Genomic DNA, 27557 nt, shown 5'->3' on the forward strand with positions numbered 1-27557 from the left:
TTGTAAAATCCTCTCAGAAATCCAATTGTTAGCTCAGGTTAGCTAGCTATTTCATTATTTAAAGATATAACTTGTAAAATCCTCTCAGAAATCCAATTGTTAGCTCAGGTTAGCTAGCTATTTCATTATTTAAAGATATAACTTGTAAAATCCTGTCAGAAATCATGTACAGTAGCTCGTGGTGACTGTTTTACACATCGTTTTAGTAACTTTTCATATGATCTTGTAAGTAAAAATGTTATTAAGTAAAATTAATTGAATGAATAAACGCTTTTATTTAAAAAAAAATGTCTTTATTCACATTTCATTCAGACGTCAGGCTAAAATAAGAGGACGTAACCATTCAGGTCTGTACAAACACATTTATTTAATTGTGTTTGAAACAATCCAGTCACTATCTTTAAAGATAATCGTACAATAAATATGAACTACCGCTGCACTGCCACAAATCTAAAAACTGATCTTCAGGAAAAAACAAACAAACAAAAAAAAAACTTTAGCATAAGAGTAAATGCAGGAAAGACAGCCTTGAGTCTGGCATGTACACTTTACATTGTACAGATTAAATATCCCTTACGGGAAAGATTTTCACAGAACGATTTTTGTGTTTGTAGGTATGTGAACTAACAGGTGAGTATTATGATCATCTGCAATGAATACGTGAGACGTACGTGAGTCACTGTAAAGTCTAACAAGGAAAAGAAACCATGACGTTAGTGCTTTTTTTTTGTTTTGTTTTTTTCAAGTTATACAAAACCTGAGAACTCAATTGTACTTGCATATTTTACTCTATAAAAATTAGAATTTTTTTTCTGTACAGACCTATACGAAGAAAGCCAAATACCGTAACTCCTTTTCATAAATATTTTATGACAAGGCACGCATAATAATTCCTCATAAATTCTCATAGCAGGAATGAGATCCTGTGTCCTGTCCTGGTCCAATTTTTCAGTTTTATTTTTTTACATTTTTTTTTACATTTGTTTTTACAAAAACGTGTCAGATGTTTATCTCTGCTGATTATGAAGAAGCCAAGTTCTGTGCTAATAATGGCAGTCATTAAAAGATAATATAAAGTGCTGTTTTTTTTGTTTATCCAGCAGGAGGCGCTGCAGTGTCCCTCACTCTATCTAAGTGACACGTTTTTTTTTTTAAGAATTTATATAAAAGGCAAGACGTTTTTACAGCAAGTTTTGTCCACAGTGTTAAAAATGTGCTGGACAATTGGTATAATGCGTGCACGTGTTGTTCCGGCGGAATAAATGTGCTGAACGGATGAAGATTAGCATGCTAAGGTAGGTAGCTGAATATTTCGAATACATCTTGCTTTTGTTTGTTTTTTGGTCTTGTGTATATTGTGCCTTATTTGAACGACTCTTGAAATACTGAGCTGTGAGCTATCAGGAGGAGATCACCTTGAGAAGGCATTTCCGAGAACATTTAACTGCTCGCTATTGTCTATTAAATGTAATTTGCATAAACTGGATTTATTCTCATGATCAGTTAAAAGACTACTAATCAACACCAACCTAAACATAATTTTTTTATGGTACACACCCTGAGCCATATGTCATTCTTTAATGGGTGGAGACTTGTCAGAGGAAGTAATTCTGCTCGCTCAAACGTACTTCTGTAGATCAGGAGAAGATCTGGAGTACAACAATACATTTCCCAGACTCACTGATACGAATCAAGAACTGCGATCAACATATTTAAATTTGACAGGAACGATTTACATCATTGTCCTTCCTGCACACGTTACGGTATCTCGGTGTAAGTATCTTCTTCTGTGGAAACGCAGTTCCATCAGCCATATGTAAATATTTCCCATCATGCAAAGCTAAAGAAGTGTCTCTTTGCGATATCAATGAGTCCTTATGCCTCGTTCAATCCTGTTACCCCGGAGAGTGCATTTACCTCTGCCCTATTAATGACTTGATTTATAGTCAGTTTATAAGTGTCTAAAGTGCCCAGCTAGCATCACATGCTGGTATCGCATGGTGGTGAGACATTCCCATCCCCGGTCGATTTGAGAATGTCCGGTGAGAGGAGGTGATTAATGACCTTTTGTTCACTTTGACTGTTATCTGAAGTGTCTTCAATGCCAGGGGAACAATTCACCACGATTTTGGGTGACACAGGAGAAACTGCTGGCTTGTCGACATGATTCTTCCCTCTTTGGCTCCCACTAGGGGATAGAGTAAAAACTGGAGAACTTATTGCTCCTTCTGCTTCTAAACACCTTCCTGGAGTTTTAGGACTTTGCTGTGAACGTGGTGTTCGTGGTGTTTTGTCGTCCGTAACCACAGGATGCAAGTCGGATAATGCGTCATCGACAGACTCTCTTGCAAAGTTTACTTGGAGTCCCTTGGTACGTCTTTTCGGGGAGCCTGTAACGCTCTCACTGCTCATGTCAAAGCTTCGGTTCTCCTCGCCTTGAGATCGGGCGCTACCTTCTGGTTTGTATTGGACAAACTCGTAAAGACCTTCTTTGATGATGGCGGGTTGCTTTACCTTTTCCGATGACTTTGCATTTAAGGAGGTGATCTGGCTCAGATCCAAAGGAGGAGGAGCACGAGGGTGTCTTGACTGCATCACGTTGGGGATCAGAGCCGTTTTCTCCACCTCGCTAATGTCTGTGGAGCAGCTCGCAAAACTGTCAATGCTCGACACACTTCGGATCTCAGTAACAGTGCGATCCTTTATTGTTGGATCAGACTGAACCACCTTCATCTCCATGCTCTCCTCCCTGCCAAACCTGCTGCTGTCTTCTTTTGGAGCTGATGCACTGGGGGATATTGCCATTTGGTTATAAATTTGCTCCAGAGATTTTGCGTTTAACCGCTGAGGACTCGAGCATAGCTTGATCACTTTCTCTGGAGACCTTAACTGCATCACTTCCTGATATGTAGCATCAAAGGATTTGTTAGCGGTGCATGGACTTTTCTGATAGGCCCATCGACTTGGAGAAAGGTGGTTATCTGAGGGCTTCTCTTCATTCTTCTCGATCACAACGTCTACCAAATCCATTTGACGCGCAAAGGAATCCTTCATATTCATCGATACAATGCTGCCGTTGCGCCTTGCCCTTTCCAACGCTTCTCTACGCTTAATGGCTTTCTCTTGCCTCTTCTGCTCTTTGTAGAACTCTGAAAAGTTGTTTACAATGATGGGAATTGGCAAGGCGATCACCAGAACACCAGCGATACAACAAAGCCCACCAACAATTTTACCTAAAAGGGTTTGGGGATAGATATCTCCGTAGCCCACCGTTGTCATCGTAATTGTAGCCCACCAGAAGGACGCAGGAATGCTGGTAAACTTGGTAGCGTCTTCATCTTTCTCGGCGAAGAACACCAGACTGGAGAAGATCATGATTCCCATTGCTAAGAACAAGATCAGCAGGCCCAGTTCGTTGTAGCTCCTTCTGAGCGTGAAGCCCAGTGACTGAAGGCCTGTGGAGTGTCTGGCCAGCTTCAGAATCCTGAGTATTCTCATGATACGGAATATCTGGACCACCCGGCGTACGTTCTGAAACTGGAGAACGCTCTTATTCGATTCTGTGAGAAATATGGTGATGTAGTAGGGCAGTATGGCCAAGAGATCGATGACATTCAGTGGGCCTTTGAAAAACTTCCACTTGTTGGGGGAAGACAGTAAGCGCAGAAGGTACTCCATGGTGAACCATGCTATGCACACAGCTTCCACATGAGCAAGGTTTGGGTTGTCGTTTGATTGTCCAAACTCGTCGAAGACTTGTAACTCAGGTAAGGTGTTTAGTGACAGGGCGATGGTGGACAGGATGATGAACAGGATGGATATTATCGCCAGGATCTAAAAAAACAGGAAAAATAGAGGTGAAGATAAGCAATCACTTTAACTTTTTGCACTTTAAACTTTGCACCCATCTCTGGTCCTGAAGAACCCTCTGTCCTCCAGAATACCAAAACGAACCAGGATTGGGTGCTTCACGCAATTAAAAACCATTGAAGGTCAGTTGTTTAAGGTCTGTGATGGTGAGTAGAAGGTTGTGAGTTTGGGACTGCTAGTAAGGCGAAACTGCTGAAGAGCTGATCTGAGCCTTAAGCCTAGGCTGCTGATTTTTATACTGGGTTTGGATTCTGCATAGAAACATGACGTATACACACGTTTATAGATGTTTATGTATTCTGTAAAAATGTGAAGGATAATCGTTTTTAAACACAAGCAAAGTTTATTGTTAAAAAAGACCAAATGCACCAGGGGTTGTGATATAAACAAATGTTTATTTGAAGTTTTTTACCCCAATCATCAGCTAGTCAACAACGACAGGTGACAAATTACAGGAAAAATCCACCCTGAAGTCTCCTAGCAAAATACTGGCCTCTAGAGTCTGCTTTCATAATGACAGTGGACCGGAAGCTGGAAAAACTATCAGTATAGACTTTTTCCGTTTGTTCCAGCAATAGTTCCACAGATCAACTATCTGTGCCTTAACCTCTATTACTAACTAAAGGAAATGTTTTGTTTGATAGACAACCTTTATTCTTAAATACAGATATTTGATCTCTGTATGAGTATATATATGAGTAAAAAAAAATATATATATAATATTTTCAAATTACATTTACAAAATAGATCATAAAATATTTAAAAAATCTCTCTGTTCATTTATACCAGGGTTTTCCTTTAAATGTAACAAATGCAACATAATGAAAAGTTCTTTTTTCCCTGATATAAAAAACAACTGGTATTATTTTGCTTTGTGGAACTGAAAACCACATGAGAACATGACACCAGAGTTCCACAATATTTATTAGAATTACATGAGCTTCAGCATGTGCCACCTTATCTCCTCACAAACATTCCTAGTGATAAACACTGCCAAGCAGGTATCGATCCGCTGCTTTGTTAGTTTATGGAACGGATCTCTCTCGAGTTTTTTTTTCACTCTGCTTGACCAGGTTAATCGGATATTTCTGACTGAGATACCCTTCTTCATCTCGCGTTTCTCACCATTAAATCAATCACGTCTGCATCATTACAACGGAAGGCACCGTGCTTTTATGTGAAGATACTTCACTCTACAACGCTAATGCTGATAACAGCAGAGGGTTATGGAGTGCTGCACTACACTACTGTGTCCTGCTTATGAGTCTTAATGACTAAAGTGAAGACTATAAGCCGTCCATTTTACTCTCAGTTCCGTCCTGAGATAAAGGAAAAGGCATCATAAGTACATTTTAAATATTTAAATGGTCGGGTTGCAGAGCTCTTGGCATTAAAACCTAATAAACATTTCATTTTTCTGTTTTATGAAGAAAAGGACAAGGTAAACGTTCAGTGTGTCTAAAAATATGAAACTTAGCTTGCTGTCCAATAAAATATCAAATTTCCCTCACTGATGCCCTGATTTCTATAAACATTAAATAAATGGGAATACTGTGGGATGGCCATTCAGAACAACTGAAACACACACACACACACACACACACACACACACACACACACACACACACACACACACACACACACACACACACACACACACACAAGGTATGTGCCAAAATGTAAATGGAAATTGAGTTTATTGTTTTTTTTTATTTCAGAGCTTTTCTCATTTGTGGAAAATTTTACGTCCAATACTTTTGGCACAAATGTCATTCCATAGTTATTATACACATAATCCGAAAGCACGTGTTTTTCTTTCCTCATCATTATGAAAGCACTATTTCAAAATCAAGAACTTTCTAATATCTAAATAAACCAATAGAAAGTTTTCCTTAAAAATGTACAAATACAGATTTACTGCTAGTTTATAAAATGGTTTATGAATGTAATGTATCTAAGGGTATATTTAGGTCTTTTATTTACAGAAGGGTTTGTGAAGAACATCTAATATTTCTACTGCATAAATAGTTTAGTTGACACACGCCACCGACCACAAACTTATCCATGTCGTGTCATTATACAGCTATAACTATATACAAACAAAACCGTACACTGAACCTTATCTCGATTCTTCCTGTTAATTTGGAAAGAGTGAGTAACCACAATTAACCTTTCGGGATCCTCACTATAGATAGCAACCAAATCCGATTATTTCAGTTATCCTGAAACATCCGGCTGTAGAGAAGACAGGTGTGATTACGCTCGTCACAGCTCCGAATACAGGTCTGTATACAAAAATAATTTGAGATAGTTTGGAATCGACTTCGCAGTTATAATTTGACTGAAGTACAGTTATAGAAATATATGTTTAGTATTTACAGAGTGCTCAGACTCGGCCTCAGGAGAGGTTAATCCCGAGGCTCAGGTGCAGAGGACAGGAAATGCCACCTGAAATCCTCCTGAGCAAAGGCACTGCCAGATCTCTAAGGAAATCCTCTCAGACACGCAGAGGTCTCGCAGAGTCTCTGTGAGAACACACACCTGAGAACACACAGCTGAAGCAGCTCCATGTGCTAGAACCACAAAGCCACAAGTGCAGGGTGCCAATAAATCAGTTATAAACTGCAGAAGAGATGTTTTGATCGTTACACGAGATGAGAGACGGAGGATAAGGGACAGACATCGTGTGATTTGACTCCAGGATTGAGTCGTCAGGGTTAAAGGTCAAAGAATCTGCCTGTAATCCTTTCAGTAACAAGCACACAGGGTGATAAAGACAGAAAGGTGAACAGATCTTTCCTTTTTAAAGCTCTGCAGGTTAGAAAGCAGAGGCAGGTCGAGTTTCATCGGCCAAGATGGACACAAATATTCTGTTTACTCGAATTCTTGTATTCAGTGCTGCAGGTTCTGTACTGTACATACATCTTTATAACTGGGGGTATTTTTTTTTATGTTATTAAGAAAGCAACCTATCCTTAACATTTGCCTCATTTAATTTTATAACAAAAAAATAATCATTATAATCATTAATAATTAATAATTATTTTTATTAGTAAAATGTTTGATGTTTTACAGTTCGTGTAAAATGTATTGGCGTTTATTTGGCTTGTTGGTTATGAATGAAAAACAGACTCACTGCAACCTGCTGAGAAAATCTCATTAATTGTAAATTATTTCCTGCAAATAAAAAATAAACCAGGTACAATTTTGAGTGAGTGTCCTACACTGATCAATGAGTAGATCACTGGAATCGTATGAAAAGTGAACGGCCTGAAAAGCGGAAAACACCTGAAAGCTGAATTTTAGAAGGACACAGACACCCAGAGTGCACTGCTGCCATGACCTCTTCTCACTCTACTGCTGCTTGGTGGTCATGGTGTTCAGTGTTACAGAGAGATTTTTTGAACTTTCTCCGTCAGTAAGGGTGTCGGTACAACGTGTTGAAAAAGATGAAAGGAGCAGTGTGTCTAAATATTCAGTAATGTGCACTGGTCAGAGCTCACAACCCGCATCTGTAGCAAACTGCAAAAACTCAATAATCGTATGGATTTGATAGTTTTTTTTATTCCACGATGGCTAATGGAGTTTTCAAGAAAAGCTGGACATCCTGAGGTCAACAAAACAGTTAAAACAAGTAGCTTTTTCATGAAACGTTTATACATTTGCACAAAAACACAATTTACTTTCATTTCAAATCCCCAGAAAAAACGTAAGGCAACGGAAAAATTTACAAAAATGCAGGAAACCCCGGGTTTGATGAGGTGAATATCGATGCTTCTGTTGGAGATGACGTATGTGGGAGGTGCGGCTGCGGCTCCAGTGAAAGGAGACGTGTTGAATTGTGTTCATTGTGTTTTTTGCCTTAGTGATAACATTCATTCTTACTGTATGAGATTCCTGTGTGTGATACAGCGCTCTGTTCTACTGTGTCTCTCTATAATATTGATGGTTTCTATAGACGTGGCGTATTAATGATGGTATTAGGAGGTGGATTGATTCAGACAGGACATCACTGAAGGTCTGGGAGGTAAAATACACAGTACACTACACTATACAGTACAATCCAACGCTTTTTCAATTCTTGAAAGTGCTAGTAAACTGACCAGGAAATAATCCTGATCTTCATCAATTAACTAAAGATTAAACGATCACCATCCTGAACATCATGACCACTGTTATGTCTATCAAACATCAGCACAAGCGACGGAACAATCCATCTGATCAGCAGCAATGCGTTAGTCACTTAAACGAGGCTGTAAGGATTTGAACAATGGCTCTTTAGCTTCAGTTTAGTGTACTGAGCTCTCAGTGACTTTGCAGTAATCCTAAACCGCACGTCCTCTAAACCGCCCACCCAAAAGCCCAAAGCCACAAAAGCTCGAATTAGCCATGGTTACAGGCCTCTTATTTCCCTCAGCACTCAGCTTCCGGGTATACTCCTCTCCTCGTTCTGCAGTCCTCTCAGCTCAGCATCAATCTGTAATCATGTCTACGCACCGTCCTCTTTGTTAAAACTCATAACATTAATAAAAACATGACTTAATTTCATGGACATTCAAGAACTCCATGGCAGAAGGTTGTGAGTTCAAATTCCTGCACTGCTTAAGGGGCTTAATGAGGCTTAATATCACCACAATATCACCCAGTGTTTGATTTTATGAGTATGTGAGAATGAGCTATTGAGGTATTGGACTGACGTCTGATAACCAGTATCACCAGTACTGATGCATCTCCAGCAATGATGCAGTTATAATGTAATTATCATCTCCAGTAATTATGCAGTTATATTATATACTTCATGATTTTGTGTAGTGTGTAGAATGTGTCTTCCTGAGTGATATTTTAGACATTCTGGGAAATCCAGTGGCAGCACAGTTGCACCCTGAGGGCAATTTCAAGTCTAGATGTCCTATCCAAGTGTGTGTGTGTGTGTGTGTGTGTGAGTGTTTGTGTGACCTGTACTGAGTCCTTGGAACATCTGGCTCCTGTGCTAAGCAGATTAATTAAGATATCTGGAGTTTTTTTTTCTCCCTGCACCGCCTGCTGAGTTACTTTAACAACTTAATAGCGGTCCAACCAAAAAAATAAATTTATTTCAGTGTGGAGGGAAATCTGGACAAACACGAGGATTTGGCATTTAATCTGTGATGAGGTTGAGTGTGTGATGAGAAGGCGGAATGAAATTGTGAATTAGAACAAAAAGTGTATGAATTAGGAATGCATTAAGGATCTAAGATGACATCCTCACAAATACAGTAATACGTGTGTATGTGTATGTGTGTGTGTGTGTGTGTGTGTGTGTGTGTGTGTGTGTGTGTGTGTGTGTGTGTGTGAGTGTGTGTTTATATAACTCGATCTAACATCTCCTGTTTTCCATTTCATGAATAAACGTTGTTTTTTTTTTTATCACACACACACACACACACACACACACACACACACACACACACACACACACACACACACACACACACACACACACATTATCTGGCTGTTTTGGGATTGGCAGGTTGAAATTTGTTTATACATATAAAAATACAGGAACCGTGAAAATGATGGACAGCTACCTAAAATTATATTAATATAAGCCCTAAAATAAAACCTTTTGTTTCTATTCAACAGACTCTGTAATATAACAGTATGAAGATTTACTTTGACTAAACAAATCTATAAATGTCCAGATGTTCTGCTTTATTTTCACTGAAAAATCCTCCCCTAGCATGAAGAACAGCTTTTCACACACTCAGCATCAGGACACTTCGTTTCTCCAAACATTCAGCAGAGAAACGTTGCTGTGCCTCTTGTAAAACTCACAGAAGTTGTTCTTCACTAGATGGAGATTTCTTTCATGTGATCCAGTTTATCTCAGAGCAGTTCAGTAGGATTTAGGTGCAGTGACTGGGCAGGTGGTTCCATGAAAGCTATCGCTCCAGACGTCTGTCTGCTCTCTAAATAACACGTACAGAACTCAGACGTGCGCTTTGGCTCATCGTCTTGTTGTACGGTGAAGTCGCTTCCAATGAGCCGCAGTCCAGAAGAAACTGCATGGTGATGAAGTACAGAATGGGAGCCATGTTGGTTCAGGATTCCTTTCAATTTCTGGAACCTTCACTGCTCCAAAACAACCCCAAACCATTAAACTTCCACCTCCATGTGTGAGTGTGGGGGTGAGGGAGTCTGATTACATCATATCTTCTCTCCTGCTCTCCATCTCACACAAGTTCTTCTGCTTCACAAATGTTATGTTTGGACTCCACAGAACTTTCATCTACTCATTCACTGTCCAATTCCTGTGTGTTTCTGCCTTTTACTGAGTTTGTTGCATAGAAACAAAAGGAAAATGTGTCTCAAAAACCATTTCACCTTTTCACAGCCACTGTTTATAATTAAACCAATATTAGATTTTGCAGGTCCGTGTAGTTTAGACTAGTTTAGATATTTGATAAGAATTTTTAAGTATTATTATTAGCCTAACAACAAATATGTGCAATGAATTTATTAATAATATTAATAAAAAATAAAATGTTAATGCTTTAAGTAAACATCTTCCTGTTTTTAATGGATAATATGCAGATATTGTGTGCTGTTCTGTAGGATTAAGAGATTAGACCTTGGAATCATTTCTAAACTCTACTGATGCTCCAGGTGATTTTCATCGGGAGTGACGAAGATGAACTGTATTATAAATGTATTTTATTAGAGGGACAGTGCATGTAGGACGTTTTGGAGACCATGAGCAGAGGAGGAACATGGGGAATATCATTGAAAGAATGCTGACTATGGAGGCGGTAAAGAGGAAAACCAAGGAGGAGGTTTAGTATAGAGACAAATGATCTGCTGTGGAGACCCCTAAAAAGAGCAGTCAAAAGAAGAAGAAGAATGTAATCTATTCAAATTCCTTTTCTTCCAGTCTGCAGTGTTGAAATGATTGGTTTCCTGATCCAGCAGTGAGAGAGATGATGGAGGAAACGGAGCGCAACATGAAGAGGAACGTGTCTAGTTTATAAAGCTACGCTGACTGCGTGCTCTACAGAGACTGTCACTGCAGGACGCTGAAGGTTGAATTATTTCTGGAAATCACCGTCATCATCACTGCGCCCAGAGGAAGAGGAAACTCTGCCTGGAAAGCCGAGGACCTCGTGATCGATATTGCAGGTATTTTTGGAAGGACGACATGGGATCTGCTGGATTCTGGGTTTTTATAGGACAGAGATTTATTCAGAGTAAATCGCTAGTGTTGCTGAATGTGTGACATTCTGTCTGTTGACAGAGTCATAATGACATAACAACAGAGTGGATTCATAAACACACACACACACACACACAAACACACACAAACATTTACACCTGATTACATAGAAATATTTCTACTTGAGTCCTCACTTTGTATGATATGATATAGTTACGATGTTATCACAATTTTTTTACCACAGAAATTATATATTACGTTATGCGATAAGTATCAAAATACTTAAAATTTAAGCTACACGATGTACGATTACTAAAAAACGATCAGAAATGCAACGCAAGACGACACAATGCAGGGCTACTGTCATCACCCGAGTATATGAGAAGAGTTGTTACCATACAAACAACCAGTGATGGAAAATAATGAAGTAAATGTAATTCGCTAATGTACTTAAGTAGCTTTTACTGTATCTGTACTTTACTGAAGAATTTCCAAGTAGAGAGATTTTTACTGTAACCACTACATTTCGAAGTCAAATCTTTTACTTTTTACTCAGCTATATTTTGTGAAATCAGTCATTTCTTTTTATTTATGAGGATAAAAACATGACTGGTCGAACACGCAGCGAATCACCAATCAGGGTCGAGCATATTCATATATATGATATAAATATGATATTACTATAATAAATTTATATCGTGTTTTTGTTTCACAGCTTACCTGAAATCTGATTGGTCAGCTGGGGTCAGCAATTATACAGCACCCCTGGAACACAGGGGTTGAGGGCCTTGCTCAAGGGCCCAATAGTGGCAGCTTGGTGATACTGTTGTTTGAACCCCCATCCTTCTGATTAATAATGAAGAGCCTTAACCACTGATCTATCATTAATCTACACATGATTAAGCACATCCTAGTCTTAATTCTCCTTAGTTAGCAGTGGTTTTCATCAGACAGGACCATATTGTGGAATAAATTGTGGTGCCTGTGTGGGTTTCCACCAGGTTCTCGGGTTTCTCTTTAGCTTCTATAGGTGGATTTAACGCAAATTCATTTTAGCGGCACTTATTTTATTAACACGCGATTAATTTGTGTTTGATTATTTTCAATAAAAAGATAAATACATAAATATAAAAGAGGAGAAATTAAAACCTTCAACGCAACACACATTTATTCCTTTCTTTACTCAGATATAAAAATAAATAAAAAATCAGCAAAAAATTCATTTTAATCACTAAACATTTGTTTTACTGATGCAACGAGTCTCAAATCAGCACCAAAATCCACCATGATTCTTCCTCTTCTTCTCCTCTAATGTTGTTTCGCATTCCTAAATAGAGCAATACCACCATCTACTGTGGTAATAAATCAGAGACTTACTTTCCTATTCCCCAGACCAAAATCCACCATGATGCACACATCCGGCAATTAAAACCGTCCGTGTGGAAACATAGCAAAGGTTTAGTTTGGTGTCCTGATGATTTACATCATTTAAAACACCATAATTACTTTAAAACTTTTACAAGAATATTTTGTCTTCATGCTCTCTGTTGAGTTTGGTTTTAATAATTATAAACATACATTTGCATAACGCATCAATATTTGTATATGTCCATGTTGATTAGAGTAATAAAAACTTTATATAAAAATGAATCACAATTAATCGCATAATTGTCAAGAGTTAACTCGTGATTAATCGCATTTTTATCTGTTCTAAATGTACCTTAAATATATTTATAATTATTTTAATCGTTGACAGCCCTAATATTTATATACATAAAAAAATTTCCATTCTCCAGCGTTAATTAGAATGGAAAAATAAGCAATGGAAAGTGGAATTCCCATTTCCATCTCTTCTCCGTCTCTTATTTCTGCACACATGCTGTCATCAGGAATGATCCTGAAGTGTATTGGTGTCTATTTCCTTAAACACTGTTTATATCGACCATCTCGCTGATGGAGAGAACAGATATCAGGTGCTCACTGCTGGAATGCCTCTATAGATCATAGACCTATTCACAGTGGCATAGAACCAAACTCAGCCTCCCCAACACCATACCTTCAACCGCACCCCTTGTTCCCCCTTATGCCCCAGTGGTGGCCTATTGACACAAATGTCACCGATTCTGTACAAAAGTTTAGGAGACTGATGGTGTAACTGGTGCAGTTCTGACAACATGCAATTTAAATAAACTTTGTTCTAACTTTCTGGATGAAACTGAGCAAATCTGCCACAGAGACTTTCAACATGCAACGAGTTGTATAAGGTGTTTTCCTTTCAAGAGTGGAAGAACATCACTGGAAGAAGGCATGAGATCTGACCTTCAACGAGCTCAACCACTAAAAATGTCGAAACCATTAGGAATCTCACGCATGATGATCATCAGAGAAAAATCCACACATCACACTTCTGCACTCATCCTACTCGCCAGATTTGGCTCCTGCCGACTTTACTCTCTTCTCGAAGATGAAGATCCAGCTCAAAGGTCACCGTTTTTACAGCGTTCCAGAAGAACCATGGGAACACTATATTGCTGTGCAAGGGGACTATTTTGAAGGTGATCGTGTGGAAACGTAGATAAATAAAGTACTTTAATGTAAACAGACTTCAGTCTCCAGACTTTTTGGTACCACCGTTTTAAAGTAGATCCTTAAAAGAAAGACCTGAGATTAAAGGAAAATCACTATGATCTGGTAAGGTCAGAAAACCATCTTGCATAAACACGATCATTTTTCAGTTTGATGTAATCAGATTTTATATTCTGTCTATTTTGTTCATGTTTCTTGATCACCACTACGTCTTTGTAACAGTCCTTGGCCTCCTGTTTGGTGGAAAAATTCTCCGATTTCTCAATCTGAGAGAACTCGAACTTAAACCAGAGATTTTAAATTTGATCTGAGACACTTTTATAAAAAAAAATGCAAATTGGGCCGTGGAACAGCGCAGAGGGTGAATGAGTGAATCTCACACAGTTCCACCGGTGTCTTCTGTGTGCAGTATTTTGCATTTGTGCGGGGGTGGCAGGAAGTGTGTGTGTGTGTGTGTGTGTGTGTGTGTGTGTGTGTGTGTGTGTGTGTGTGTGTGTGTGTGTGTGTGTGTGTGTGTGTGTAGAGGCTTTGATTACAGTGATTAGTCAATAAATGTGGCCCTGATGACTCCCTGTGATGTAAAGACGAACCCTCAGCTTAGTACTTACAGCTTTCCTCACACATGAAGCCCCTTTGGGTGGAGAAAGAGAGGAAGAGAGAGACAAAGAAAGAGAGAGAGAGAGAGAGAGAGAGAGAGAGAGAGAGAGAGAGAAAGAGAGAGAGAGAGTGTGTGTCCCCATAAACACAGCTCTCAGGGTGATAATCACGCCATCCAACATCCTTGACCTATTCTTAACTTCACTACTGCACACAGCAGCTTCATTCTGTTATCATGCAGGTTATCTAACAGGAATACGAGCGAGCATAAACAAATATGTTGTGTGTGTGTGTGTGTGTGTGTGTGTGTGTGTGTGTGTGTGTGTGTGTGTGTGTGTGTGTGTGTGTGTTTGTTTGCTGGAAGGGCTTTTTCCTGTACATTGAATTTATACTGTGATTTATGTAATTCAGCAGGAGTATTTTGTGTGTATTCATGATATCATGCTTAAAATCTAAAACAATCTGAAATAAATATATAATTTCCACGTGCATATAAAATTTCATTCATCGGAGGAATAATCAGACAGATTTCTCTAATCACATACAATTTATTCCACAATATTCTCCCAAAATAAATGACTCATTATTTAATGACCAATTAATTAAAGCTATTTTTTTATATTTATATATTAATTTTCTTTTTTTCTAAGTTTACTTTGTTTTTGATAAAACACATGTATGAGATTAGAAATTTTTTACACTGATACAGACAAAGTCAGACTTTTTTTTTGTTAAAAAAAAAAAAAAAAGAAGAAAAGAAATATTTCATCATGGTTGTGGACTGGATCAGAAAACATTCTGTATCTGTGATCATATCACTGGTTTGTGGTCATGCGTAAGGGGTCACAGTTAGAGAAATATTTCTAAGCCAAAAAAGAAAACAGTTCTATTGCCAATAAAACTAAGAAGCTCCATGTACACATTATTATATATTATAATATTATTCTTATCAGCACAGCCAACATGTCTAACTCACAGTGTTCACAGTTTCATGTTTAAATGTTGTTTTGCTGGGAAAGTCGTTGTCAGGGCTCCGGCTGTGGCACTGAGCACTGAGCCCGAGTGGGCCGTGGAGCTCGAGGTAATAGTATGCACTTTTGTTGTCATGTCATGCTAATAACACACGGCTCGTCCGAGCGCGAGCATCATTAGAGCACAGGGCGTTTCGGGGTCTCATCTGGTCCCAGCCAGTTTTCTACAGAAAGCAGAGCTGCGTACCAACACTGCAGACAACATTCTCTCTCAGCGATGATAATAATAATAATAATAATAATAATGATTTCAAAAAAAATATATATAGATACATATTTTCTCTCATGCCTGATCACTGCGGTGGTTCCGTGGGGTTTCATTAAAAATATATGATTGAAATGTCACCCGATCAGGATGAAATACAATTCATATCATTTTATCAATAATTTTGATTACAGGGTATAAATAAGATCAAATATTAAAATTAAAAATATTGATTATATACTTATATTTTTAAAACATCTAAAATTAACATGGCCAAATAAATAGATAGTTCAGGTAAACATGAAATTAAAGGTATTATTTTATTTAAAATATATATATATATATATAAAAAACATGGTTTCTTTATTGATCTACTAAATTCTACTAAATAGAATTAATAATAATAAAACTTTCTTATCACCTTTTTTCCCCCGATTATTATTATTATTATTATTATTATTATTATTATTATTATTATTATTATTATTATAAATATTATTATCAGTAGAAGTAATAGTATTTGAATTATTTCTTTATTTATTGTTGTGATGTCACATATTGAATTTATATATATATATAGTATATTCACAGAATATATTAATAAAAAAATTTAATCACATTGTTTTAATTACAGAATAAATGTTCTATTAAAATGGTGATAAATTAGGAGTAAAAATTAAAGTAGGTTATTAAATGATGTGAACTCCAGTTGATATAATTTTCTTGTGGCTCTAATTTATTACAGCATGTTAAAGTTCTCATAAAAGAGATCGATGTTCAGACTGTGGTTCACTTTTAAATGCCAGAGTGTCATTACAGAGACTTTTTTATGAACGGGGATGTTTGTGGTAATTATATAAAATCTAGAAAAAAAGAAGTTGAAAATGAGCTGAAAATTCTTGGGAATGATTTTGTTTCAGGTTTCATTACCCTGTGACGAATCACCTAAAATAAATATTTCAAGATTTAAGATGATAAACAAAACCAAACACAGTGTAGAGTTTCTCTACAGTGATTCTCTACAATGACATACACTGTTTAGACAAAAGTTTGTGGACCCCTGACCATAAGATCATGAAGCGTACCGTTTGAACATTTCACATTCAGTTTCTATTTGCTTTTCTCATTCAGACCTCACACACACCATCGACCAAACCCTCATCCAGACTCTCATCCAGAACCTAATCCAGACCTTTGTCCAGACCGTCATCCAAACCTCACACACCTGTCATCCAGACCCTCAATGAGACCCTCATCCAGACCCTCAATGAGACCCTCATCCAGACCCTCAATGAGATCCTCATCCAGACCCTCAGTGAGATCTTCATTCAGACTATCATCCATACCACACACACACACACACACACACACACACACACACACACACACACACACACACACACACACACCATCACAAACTCAGCTTTCCTCATGACATCTCAACATAATTGCATGTCCCCAAGGTGAAATTAAATCTTTTACAAGCACCGATGGAACCGGGAAGGTCAAAGGTCACAAACAATATTGTGACCGTATACAATAGCAGTCCCATGTTGATAATAAAAGATATAAAATTTAATTTGCAAAAACAGCTGAATAATGAAAAATAGTGATTTGTATTGATCGATTGTCAGTAGGAGGCGTGGCCTTGTGACTGTCAGTGGTACAACCTGCGATTTTTTTATATCATACAATAATTTGATTATTTTAATAATAATAAAATAATAATCTAATTATAAGGTTGTGCGCTCAAATCCTTAACCAAAACTCAACTGATCAGGGGTATGAATGCTCGTTTCTCACATTGCAAACGAGTAAGAAATGCTGCTGATGTTTCGAGCTGTTACAGAGTGCAGTGAAGGAACAGGAGAACCCACTCGCAGTTATCGACATCATCTAACTCTGTCTAATAAGATCTCACCGAGCCTGTAAAAGCACTCTTCCGTTTCAGAGTGGTGACCAGGATGCGAGCCAAGGCCAAGCTGTGCTGAGGAAGCTGTGAATCTCCTGAACCAGGGGAAGACCCTTGTGGAGATCACTTTGAGGTAAGAAGGTAATGACCCAAAAAATACACTGTGATGGAGAGAGAACTCACGGAGATCAGAGTAAATGAGGTGGTGCTGGTATCTGCCCAACACAAAGCTCATTTAGTCATAATATGGTACTGGTGAAAAATGCGTGATGTAATCTACGGGACATGACAACAATCTGGGGAACAATGTTCATAATTATTAGATAATGCCAATTAAATATAGGGGACAAGGTGGCATGATCTACACACCCACACCTTCTACCACACACCCTTCCACAACCACGACCATCTACTACCATACACCCTTCCACAACCACTACCATCTACTACCACACACCCTTCTACAACCACTCCCACCTACTACCACACACCCTTCTACAACCACTACCACCTACTACCACACACCCTTCCACAGCCACAACCACCTACTACCACACACCCTTCCACAACCACTAGCATCTACTACCACACACCCTTCTACAACCACTACCACCTACTACCACACACCCTTCCACAGCCACAACCACCTACTACCACACACCCTTCCACAACCACTACCATCTACTACCACACACCCTTCCACAACCACTACCATCCACTATCACCTACAACCACACACCCTTCCACAGCTATTACCACCTACTACCAAACACCCTTCAACAGCCACAACCACCTACTACGACACACCCTTCCACAGCCATTACCACCTACTACCACACACCCTCACTACTACACACTCTTCCACACCTAACCACACACCTTAAATACACACTAACCACATCCATGAACACACATCTTAAACAAAACTCAACCACACCAACCATGTTCTAAAAATAAAGAATAAATAATAATAATCATTATTAATTATTCTTTATTTCCCTGTTTGTTGCTGTATTTACCAACATCCTCTGCACTGAGGACATATTGTGTATCTTCATCTCTGTGCTCATCACTGCGTTGGATGTCGATTGGACACTGCGGGTCGATTGCACTCCTCCATCCCTGAACACAATTCTGATCTATTATTAATGTTATATCCACATAAAGCAGCGACAGAATCTCATCCGATCTGATCACAGAGAATCTCCTTGAAGCCTGACTTTAACTTCAGCTCTGGTGGTTTTTCGATAAAAATAAAACATTTTTAATTGATGAGTCACACAGTGTTAATGCTAACATGATTGACAAAGACTTAGCCTTGTTGGGAAATCTCCGTTTTTAAAATCTTTCAATCTGCAGAAATGATGACTGACTGAGGGACCTCTGTATAAATCACTGAAATAATTATGTTACTTCACAACCCAGTGTAAAACAAATCCAGTCAGTATAGACCTTTAGTAGACAGGAATCCTCTTTTCCTTCGGAAAGCAGATCTTAATGAAGCTGGCTTTGTGCACGGGGGCATTGTAATGCAGGAACAGGTTCGGGTCTTTTAGTTCAAGTTAAGGGAAGATTCCCACCTCCCAAATCCAAAAATGTCCTATACAATCTTATCCTATTGAGATAGAACCCCATTATGTTGAGACCTTTCTTTTCCAGCCTACATCAGAACCTGACAGTACCTGGAATCTAAGATCTTTAGTAGCCAACATCAAATATTAACACTGCCTGAAATCTCACAAATCTCCACAAAATCTAGAGGAACATCTTCCCAGAAGAGTGGAGGTTGTTATAAGAGCAAACGGAGACTAAATGTGGAATGGGATGTTCAAAAAGATGCAATTTTAAAATCAGGTGTCCACAAAATACTGTCTATGTAGTGTGTGTGTATTATACAGACTTTTGCATGTGTAGAAAAGCTTTTAATTCCAGACTTGTGGAAAAACCCTGGATGTTTTTGATGTCTCTGTAGTCCACTCAGAAGCACTCAGAAGAGGAGTGATAGCTCCACTAAACTAAAGCTCTTAGATTTGATTTGAATTCTGCAGTCACCATTACTTGCCTTCATAACCAGCAGATCGGATCAGAGAGGTGTAACAGAGTGCTGTCTGTCTGCGGTGAGAGGAAGTAAATCAGACTGCTTTAACCCGATATAAACACACATTTTCTGATGACTCTTTATAGGTGTTACATTTCTTGACACTACTGAAATTGCGTTTAGGTTTCAGACGGGTTTGTTGGGGTGTTGCGTTTCTGGATGAGTTGCTAGTGTTTCGTTTGTAAAGATTGTAAAGCAGGTGTAATATTTCTGACCGGGCATCGATTCCTGTAAGCCACACCACCACGTACTTTCTGACTCGATATGTTTAACGTATCGGATAAAAAAGAAGCGTTTTTTCTTGAATCTCGCTCGTCACGTGTGCGCGGCGTGTATTTAAGGGAACGTCGAGAGCTCTTTAAAGGAGCTCGGCCCGGTCATGTGATGCAGTTTAGAGCTCCGTGACCTTTTCAAGAGGACACTCTCTGATAAATCCCTCGGGATCAAGCAGGCAGGGAGAATGTCAAGGAGGAAGAGAGAGAGAAAGAGAGAGAGAGAGAGAAAGAGAGAGAGAGAGAGAGAGAGAGAGAGACTAAAATGGACCTGAGCTACACCTGATCAATACATAAGGTATCAAAGAGCAAGGTTAAATCCTCAGCATCTCATCTTTATTAAGACCTTTTAATAAGACAGTACTTCATAGCAGAGCACATCAGAACCTGACAATCTCTGGATAAAGAAAGACGATCCTGTTTTTAGATTAAAGCCAGACACCAAAGACTTCCTTTACACTTCAATACCAACACTGAGAAACAAATTAGACACCCGGTCATTGTTCAATCCCTAAATCCAAAGAACATTTTAAAGAACCCGTTGACGTCTCTACCACGTCCTGAAATTCATCATCACTCCCTTAGAGACTGAAGTCCACCTCCATTAATGAGCTCCTGTGTGCACCACGTGAGCCGACAGCATACGACAACCTTACAGAAGATCCTTAATGAAGGATCTTCCCAGTGCTATTTGTATGAGCAGACTAGGATCCAAAGGAGATTAGGACGTGATGGAGCATGAGGTCATCTCAGCCAGACTCCGTCATCAGCTAGAGCTTTTCCATTACTGCAGCATGGTTCTGATTCTGACTCAATATAATAATACCTCGTGCAGGTCTTAGATCGACGTCTATCATCCATTTATATGAAAAACATGAAATAAGACCAGACCAAGACTAGTACACAAACTTACTATAAATCCATACCAACAGGGGTTTTAGGTTTGAAAAAAACCTTCAGAAATTTGGTTCCTGCTAAAATTATTTTCTGTTTTTTTTCTCTGAACGTCCTTTTTCATAAAGTTCCTGAAAGTTTTACAAATTGTAGTATTCAGTATGGAGTGTTTAGGGTGTTTTTTATTCAGTGTTTGGGGTGCAGTATGGAGTATTCAGGTTGTGTTCAGGGTGCGGTATGGGGTGTTCAGGGTGCGGTATGGAGTGTTCAGGGTGTGGGATAGAGTGTGTTAGGGGTGTATTTAGGGTGTAATTAGGGTCTGGTCTAAGTGTGTGATACAGTGTGTTCAGGGAGGGTTTTTAGGGCCTTGCCTGGGCATGTTATAGGGTGTGTTAAGGGTCTGTTAAGGCATGGTAGCGGTGGTCTGGGTGTGTGATAAGTTGTGTAAGCGTGTGGTACAGTGTTTAGGGTGTTTTAATGTTGTGTTTAGGGTCTGGTTTGGGTGTGTGATAGGATGTGTTAAGGTGTGGTATGGTGTTTAGGGTGTTTTAAGTGTTTAGGGTGTTTTACTGTTGTGTTTGGGGTCTGGTCTGGGTGTGTGATAGTATGTGTTAAGGTGTGGTACTGTTTTTAGGGTGTTTTAATGTTGTGTTTAGGGTCTGGTCTGGGTGTGTGATAGGATGTGTTAAGGTGTGGTACTGTTTTTAGGGTGTTTTAATGTTGTGTTTAGGGTCTGGTCTGGGTGTGTGATAGGATGTGTTAAGGTGTGGTACGGTGTTTAGGGTGTTTTAAGTGTTTAAGGTGTTTTAATGGTGTGTTTAGGGTCTGGTCTGGGTGTCTGATAGGTTGTGTTAAGGTGTGGTACGGTGTTTAGGGTGTTTTGATGTTGTGTTTAGGGTCTGTGAAAGTCTACAACCATCACAGTTCATCACAACGTCCTCAGTGAAGGTTCACTCCAATAAAACCAGCCAGCGCAGTCACTGGAGTCATTTGTACATTACATTCCTAAGCAGCACTGTTTCCGCTCACGGATTTACCCGATCCGAACACTGATCTTTTCTTAGACTTTCCTGATTTACTGAGACGTGATATGATCCGTATTAATCCAGAGATAAGAGACGCGATGGAACGAAGGGACGCTACGTTGTCCTGCTGACTCACCTGAATTATCCAACAGCAACAAATCACAGAAATGGCAACACAACCTTCATCCTCTGTTGCACAACAGCAAGTCCTCCTCTCTAATCATGTATAAAACCGTCAGCCATCCTGAGGACTGTTTTTTGGTTCTTTGAGGAATCTCCTCAGATGGCTCGGTAATTCTAAAGACATGAAATGTAACTGTAAATAGATAAAAAAAAAAAATGCCATGTTCGTGATCACAACTGAAAAAATTGCTGCTGTATAAAAGGAGTAAAACAAAGAATCTGATCTGCTGATGATCACTGATTAGAACCAGAACGCTTGATATCATTTTTTTGTTTTGATATTAGTGCTTCACCTCTTGAGAAAACCTCAGACGGAAAGGAGAGAAGAAAAAAAAAAAAAGATGAATGTACATTAAAGCTGTTTACTAATGGCCCATTTGAACGCTTTCCATGACCGTGTTCTGGGAAGCACACAATGCTTGTGGGATTAGACCCGTGCATAGGAAGTGAAGAGGCCTCGAAAAAAAATCAACCATAAACACACTCAGACACACACACACACACACACACACACATCAGAACTTCTCCACCAGAAATCCCTATGTTTCCAATCACCACCTCTCAAACGTTAAACGAAGTCCTGTGGAACCCGTGGAATTACGAGATGCTGTCTGTCCACCTCGTTCAACAAGCATGGAGTGGAAAAGCTCAGTTTGATGTCACGCCTGGATTAAGTGAGCGTGAAATTAAAACATTCAGAAGGCCGTTCTCTGTGCCGAAGCTTGCTGTTTGTTGTTCAATGGGTTGTTTTGTTAGCAAGTCGAATGCTACATAAAAGCAAATTATACGCTGATAATCGCTGGCACTAAACCACGAGACAAATCTGATCTGAAAGCAATGCCCTCGAATCAGGAACATCAGAATGTCAAACTGAGAGGCTCATCAGACAATTAAAGCAAAATCACTGTAACTCGGTTCCTGATTCCGAGTCCGTATGATCTGAGAGAAAACTCAGAGATCTGTAATCATTACGTAGTTCCGTTCCACTCGCTCTATTCTCTATTATTTTAATATTATTCTAGATTCATAGTGTATATTTTAGCTTCTGTAAATACACTGTGAATGGTATTTGGGTTCTGCTGTAAATACAATGTAGATATATATCCATAACTGAAGCCGATTAGATTCACATCTCGATGCATATCTGACGAGGGGATACAATAAAGATACATAAGAAGCAGTTGTTACCCCTGTTACACTGCTCTGCAATTCAATACAGTACAGATAGTTCACTTTTATTTCTTTGGCTCCGACAGACAACAAATCATTAATTTACTTATGTACCTTCTGACTTCTAACACACGGCCTTTTCACAAACAGGCTTTTGTAGTGCAAAAAAAAAAGTTTAATAAAAACCAGATGTTATTTTCCTGTTCTGCGTGCAGGAAGTTACAGCTCTACCTCTGCCATGTTAATCTGTATTCTATGTGTCTCTCAGAACACGTCTCGGTCTCCGTAGTGTTGCGATACGTCATCCATCCATCCATCCATCCATCCATCCATCCATCCATCCATCCATCCATCCATCCATCCATCCATCCATCCATCCATCCATCCATCCATCCATCCATCCATCCATCCATCCATCCATCCATCCATCCATCCATCCATCTATCTATCTATCTATCTGCTGTGAAGAGCTCACTTCCAACTTTTAGAAATCCTTTCAACCAAGCATCAGCCACACACACACACACACACACACACACACACACACACACACACACACACACACACACACACACATCCATAGACCAGCACTTTGGTCATATATTCCCTTGAATTATCTGATGCTGAGTTTTCGTTTCAGACACTGAGACTACTTTTGTTTTTGGAGTGTGTGTGGTGGTGATGGTGGTGTGGTGGGGGTCCTCGTGTGTTTGAAGTGTTCAGAAGTGTATATGTTTACATTTGGAGTTGAAAGCTATGTGTTTGGTCCATGTGTTCAAGTCATGTGGCATGTTTGGATTGTGGATTTCAGGCCAGGGGGACGTGCTCTTTGTGTGTTCTTTGTGTGTTCTTTGTGTTTTTGTTGTCAGGTAGATATGGATGTATGCTGGTGTGACCTGAAGTCCTACCTTGGCAGCTACAGAAGAGCTGGGTTTCTCCAGCAGGTCCCACAGCTTCTTCCTCTTATCCGGGCAGCATCCTGTTTCCGACTCGTCCCCTTCCTTCTCCCGCAGAGTCTCAGCCTCTCTCCTCAGCTCTTCGTTCATCTGCTCCTTCTTCTGGTGGTACCGTGCCTGGCAACACGACTCCAGGTAGATCTCATCGATGCCCCAGTAATCAAGCTCCTGGCCAAATGACAGCGCACACATCTCCTCCATCATGTGCAGCTTGCCCGTCCGGTAAAAGTTCAAGATGGAGGAGAAGGCACCCGGGTGTCTGTCGAAGAAGTACTCATTCTCGTTGAGGCTGTAGTCATCGCAGATCTCCATTAAGGTGTCATGGGTGTTGCAGTCTCTCAGCTTTCCGAGTCGCGTTCTAGGCAGACGGTCCAAAGTCCGCCACAGGACCTCGTGGACCAGACCACCAACGTTGATCCGGACTCTTCTGGAGCGAGCTTTGATTCGGATGATGTCGATGGGTTCAGGCGGGAGAGAGTCCTGGGCCCGGGAGACTTTCTGGTTCCCGAAGGTTGACCTTTCAGCCATGACAGCCACTAAAACGAGAAGAGATTCACAGTCAAGAATTCTGCAAGAAGTAACATGAAGCGATACGCAAAGAACTCAGGAAGAAGTCTGAGCAACGACAACGTGGTACAGATGAGAGTCTTCATATCTGCTACGAGGGGAATGTTGGAATTCGTGATAATCACACATCCTCTCAGTGACTACGGCTTGTTAAATCGACCTCGGTTGTTCGCCGGACCTCATGAGGTGGTGATTTTAGAGGAAAATATGAACATGAACAAGATGAAGCGATGAATAAGACGGATTACACGGAGAAGTGCTGTTTTATTACCGTGTTATTATTACTCTGTGAATAAATAGCTGTCAGGTACATTTCAGATCACAACATTTCAGCAGTTTAAGCAGGTGTATGAATATTTTCCTGCAGCGGCAAAAAAAAGAAAAACGTCCAAGCGGATAAGAAGCTGCAGCGAGCTGGAAAGGAGCAGGTAATGCGATTGAGTATTTAAGAATGTCTCGATCACAAATCCCTGTAGGACTAATTAGCGAGATTGCTTTTTCCTGCTCTAAAAGACTTCGGAACAGTCCGTCTATTTAAAACTTCCAACCAGAGAGGAAACTATTTAGGCCATGGTTTAATAATGAAGCGAGCGTGTGAAGAAGAAATGCACCAGCCCTTTTGCCCTTTGCGCCCCGGTTAATACCCTGCCACATCCAATACGTCAGGAGCTTTTCTCTTTATCCCCACAAGGTTACAGAGGAGCGGCTCGTTATTTACGAACACGTCCCGGGACGTCGGGACAGAGTGTCCACTGAGACAGCAAGAAATGTCTCCTGAGTGCAAAACTCCATCTCCTATTACAGTTTATCCTTCAGGGATATTTCCAATTGGCTCTAATACAGAGAAAACTCCCCAGAGAAGAAATTTTTGCTTTCTGTTGGTTTCATCCTCAACATTTATATCCGAAGGTCAGTTTTCACCTTTCCGTAGGGGGCAAATCTTTACCATAAATCACCTCTGGAGCTATAAAAAAATACCCGTGTGGTATCCGTGGATCTTCCAAGTACAATTAAAGCTCAGATTAAAACACGGCACAAATAAACCAGCTCAGCATTTAAAAGTTTCCAATCTCAATAAACAATCAAGTCGAATCAATAGAAGCTCTTACATTCTAAAATCAAAGCTGACTTTTAGTCATCGTCTGCAAATTCACAGTTTTATTCATCTCTTCAAATTAAAGACACTTGTCAGTCCTGCAAAACATCTTCACCCGGATCAGAACCTCCTCAACACCGTCCAGGCAAGAAACAAAACCAAACAGCACTGATGCTGATCATGAAATCTTACCTGAGTCCACTCAACGAAGCACTTTTTCCATCTCTCTGGTCGAGAAATGAGAGAATCAGCGCTGGGATTTCGCCTTCTCAAGACCACAGGGAGTCAGAAGGAGCTTTTTGGAAAGCATTGTGGTTCTTCTGCTCAGGTTCCACCGCAAATAAACAATCAGGAGAGCATTCTGTTATGATGAATTTCTGCAAAATCTTAAAGCAGCCAGCAAGGAAATGTTACTCAGGGGTTTCCTCTAAAACACACTGAGAGAGAGAGAGAGAGAGAGAGAGAGAGAGAGAGAGAGAGAGAGAGAGAGAGAGAGAGAGAGAGAGAGGGAAAAAGAAAGAGGGAGGGAGAGAGTGAGAGAGACAGAGTGGGAAAGAGAGAGAGAGAGAGAGAGAGAGAGAGAGAGAGAGAGAGAGAGAGAGAGAGAGAGGGAAAAAGAAAGAGGGAGGGAGAGAGTGAGAGAGAGAGTGAGTGAGAGACAGAGTGGGAGAGAGAGATGAAAAGAGCGAGGGAGAGAAAGAAATAGAGGGAGAGGAGAAGAAAGAGGGGAGGGAGAGAGGGATGAAGAGAGAGGCTGCGACGGAGAGAGAGAGAGAGAGAGAGAGAGTGACGTTACAGGAGAAGAGTAATTGGATCGGATCGACTCGCTGAGGAGTCGATTCGCTAAAGAGTCAACTCCTTTCTTGAAGTCAAACATTTAATCGATTCCCAAACACGAATTAATATATATATATATATATATATATATATATATATATATATATATATATATATATATATATATATATATATATATATATATATTTAAACATCTTCACCCATATATATATGTGTGTGTGTGTGTGTGTGTGTGTGTGTGTGTGTGTGTGTGTGTGTGTGTGTGTGAAAGATATGTGTGTGAGAGAAATACAGTAACTTATACAGTGAGTATTCATGAATGTATATATTTTTTCCAGGCTACAGATAAATATAAATATAGGGAAAATAATAATTAATATAAATAAGTGTGACTTCAGAATATAAAGAGTGACATGGGGGGAAATACGTGTGTGAGATTGAATAAAGGGTTTAATGTGTTCAGTGTTGTTTAAAATAAACCTCAGTATTAAAGTTCTGTGATGAATACAATTATATTTAAACTGTAGATTTCAGACACCACAAAACAAATCCATCAATAATAAACTGATTGACGAAGTTATTTGTGTGCAGTGTTTCTGAGTGCAGTTCCAAGGATGGCCACAGGAGGGAGACATACAATCAGATTTACAGGTTACACATCAGCTTGTAAAAGGTTTTCTTATTAATACCCTGAAACGCAGGAGTGACTTTTAAAACTGGTTTTTACACATTAGATGTGATAATAAACAGGGCAGAAACATCACCACTCATAAATCCATATTCTATTCAAAATAAAAACAAAAAAAAACATATCAAATCTTTAAACTGAGAATTCATACTATTTTAAGGAAAACACAAAGTCATTTTAAATTTGATGGCTGCAACACGTCTCAAAAAAGTTAGGACAGGGCCGTGTTTCCACCTGTGTAGCATCACGTCTTTTGTCTTCATACACTGGGAACTGAGGAGACCAGACTGGAGTTTTGGAAGAAGAATGTTCTAACTGCTCGACAGTTCTGGGTGTCCTTAGTTGTATTTTTTGTTTCCTGATGCGACAAATGTTTTGAAATGGTGAAAGGTCTAGACTGCATGCGGGTCGGTTCAGCAC

The 27557-nt window shown here is 39.5% G+C and overlaps 1 protein-coding gene across 1 annotated transcript; it reads right to left on the minus strand.

Moving 5' to 3' along the window:
* Positions 1 to 347: 347 nt before the first annotated feature.
* kcnb2a (potassium voltage-gated channel subfamily B member 2a) lies at positions 348 to 26424 on the minus strand. Its single transcript, XM_083525670.1, has 3 exons — positions 25844 to 26424; positions 23941 to 24524; positions 348 to 3834 (listed from the first exon to the last, which is right to left on the minus strand). Exons 2-3 carry the CDS (start codon positions 24514 to 24516, stop codon positions 1981 to 1983), a joined length of 2430 nt encoding a protein of 809 aa, XP_083381796.1. The 5' UTR covers positions 24517 to 24524; positions 25844 to 26424; the 3' UTR covers positions 348 to 1980.
* Positions 26425 to 27557: the final 1133 nt, after the last annotated feature.

Source organism: Silurus aristotelis (genome assembly GCF_946808225.1).
Source record: "Silurus aristotelis genome assembly, chromosome: 22".
NCBI lineage: Eukaryota > Metazoa > Chordata > Actinopteri > Siluriformes > Siluridae > Silurus > Silurus aristotelis.

Excerpts from the sequence above, each read along its gene's own strand:
- kcnb2a (XM_083525670.1), bottom strand. The coding sequence starts at position 24,516 with ATGGCTGAAAGGTCAACCTTCGGGAACCAGAAAGTCTCCCGGGCCCAG. Across the intron at positions 3,835-23,940 it reads GCTCTTCTGTAGCTGCCAAG|ATCCTGGCGATAATATCCAT; the intron begins GTAGGACTTCAG and ends CTGTTTTTTTAG.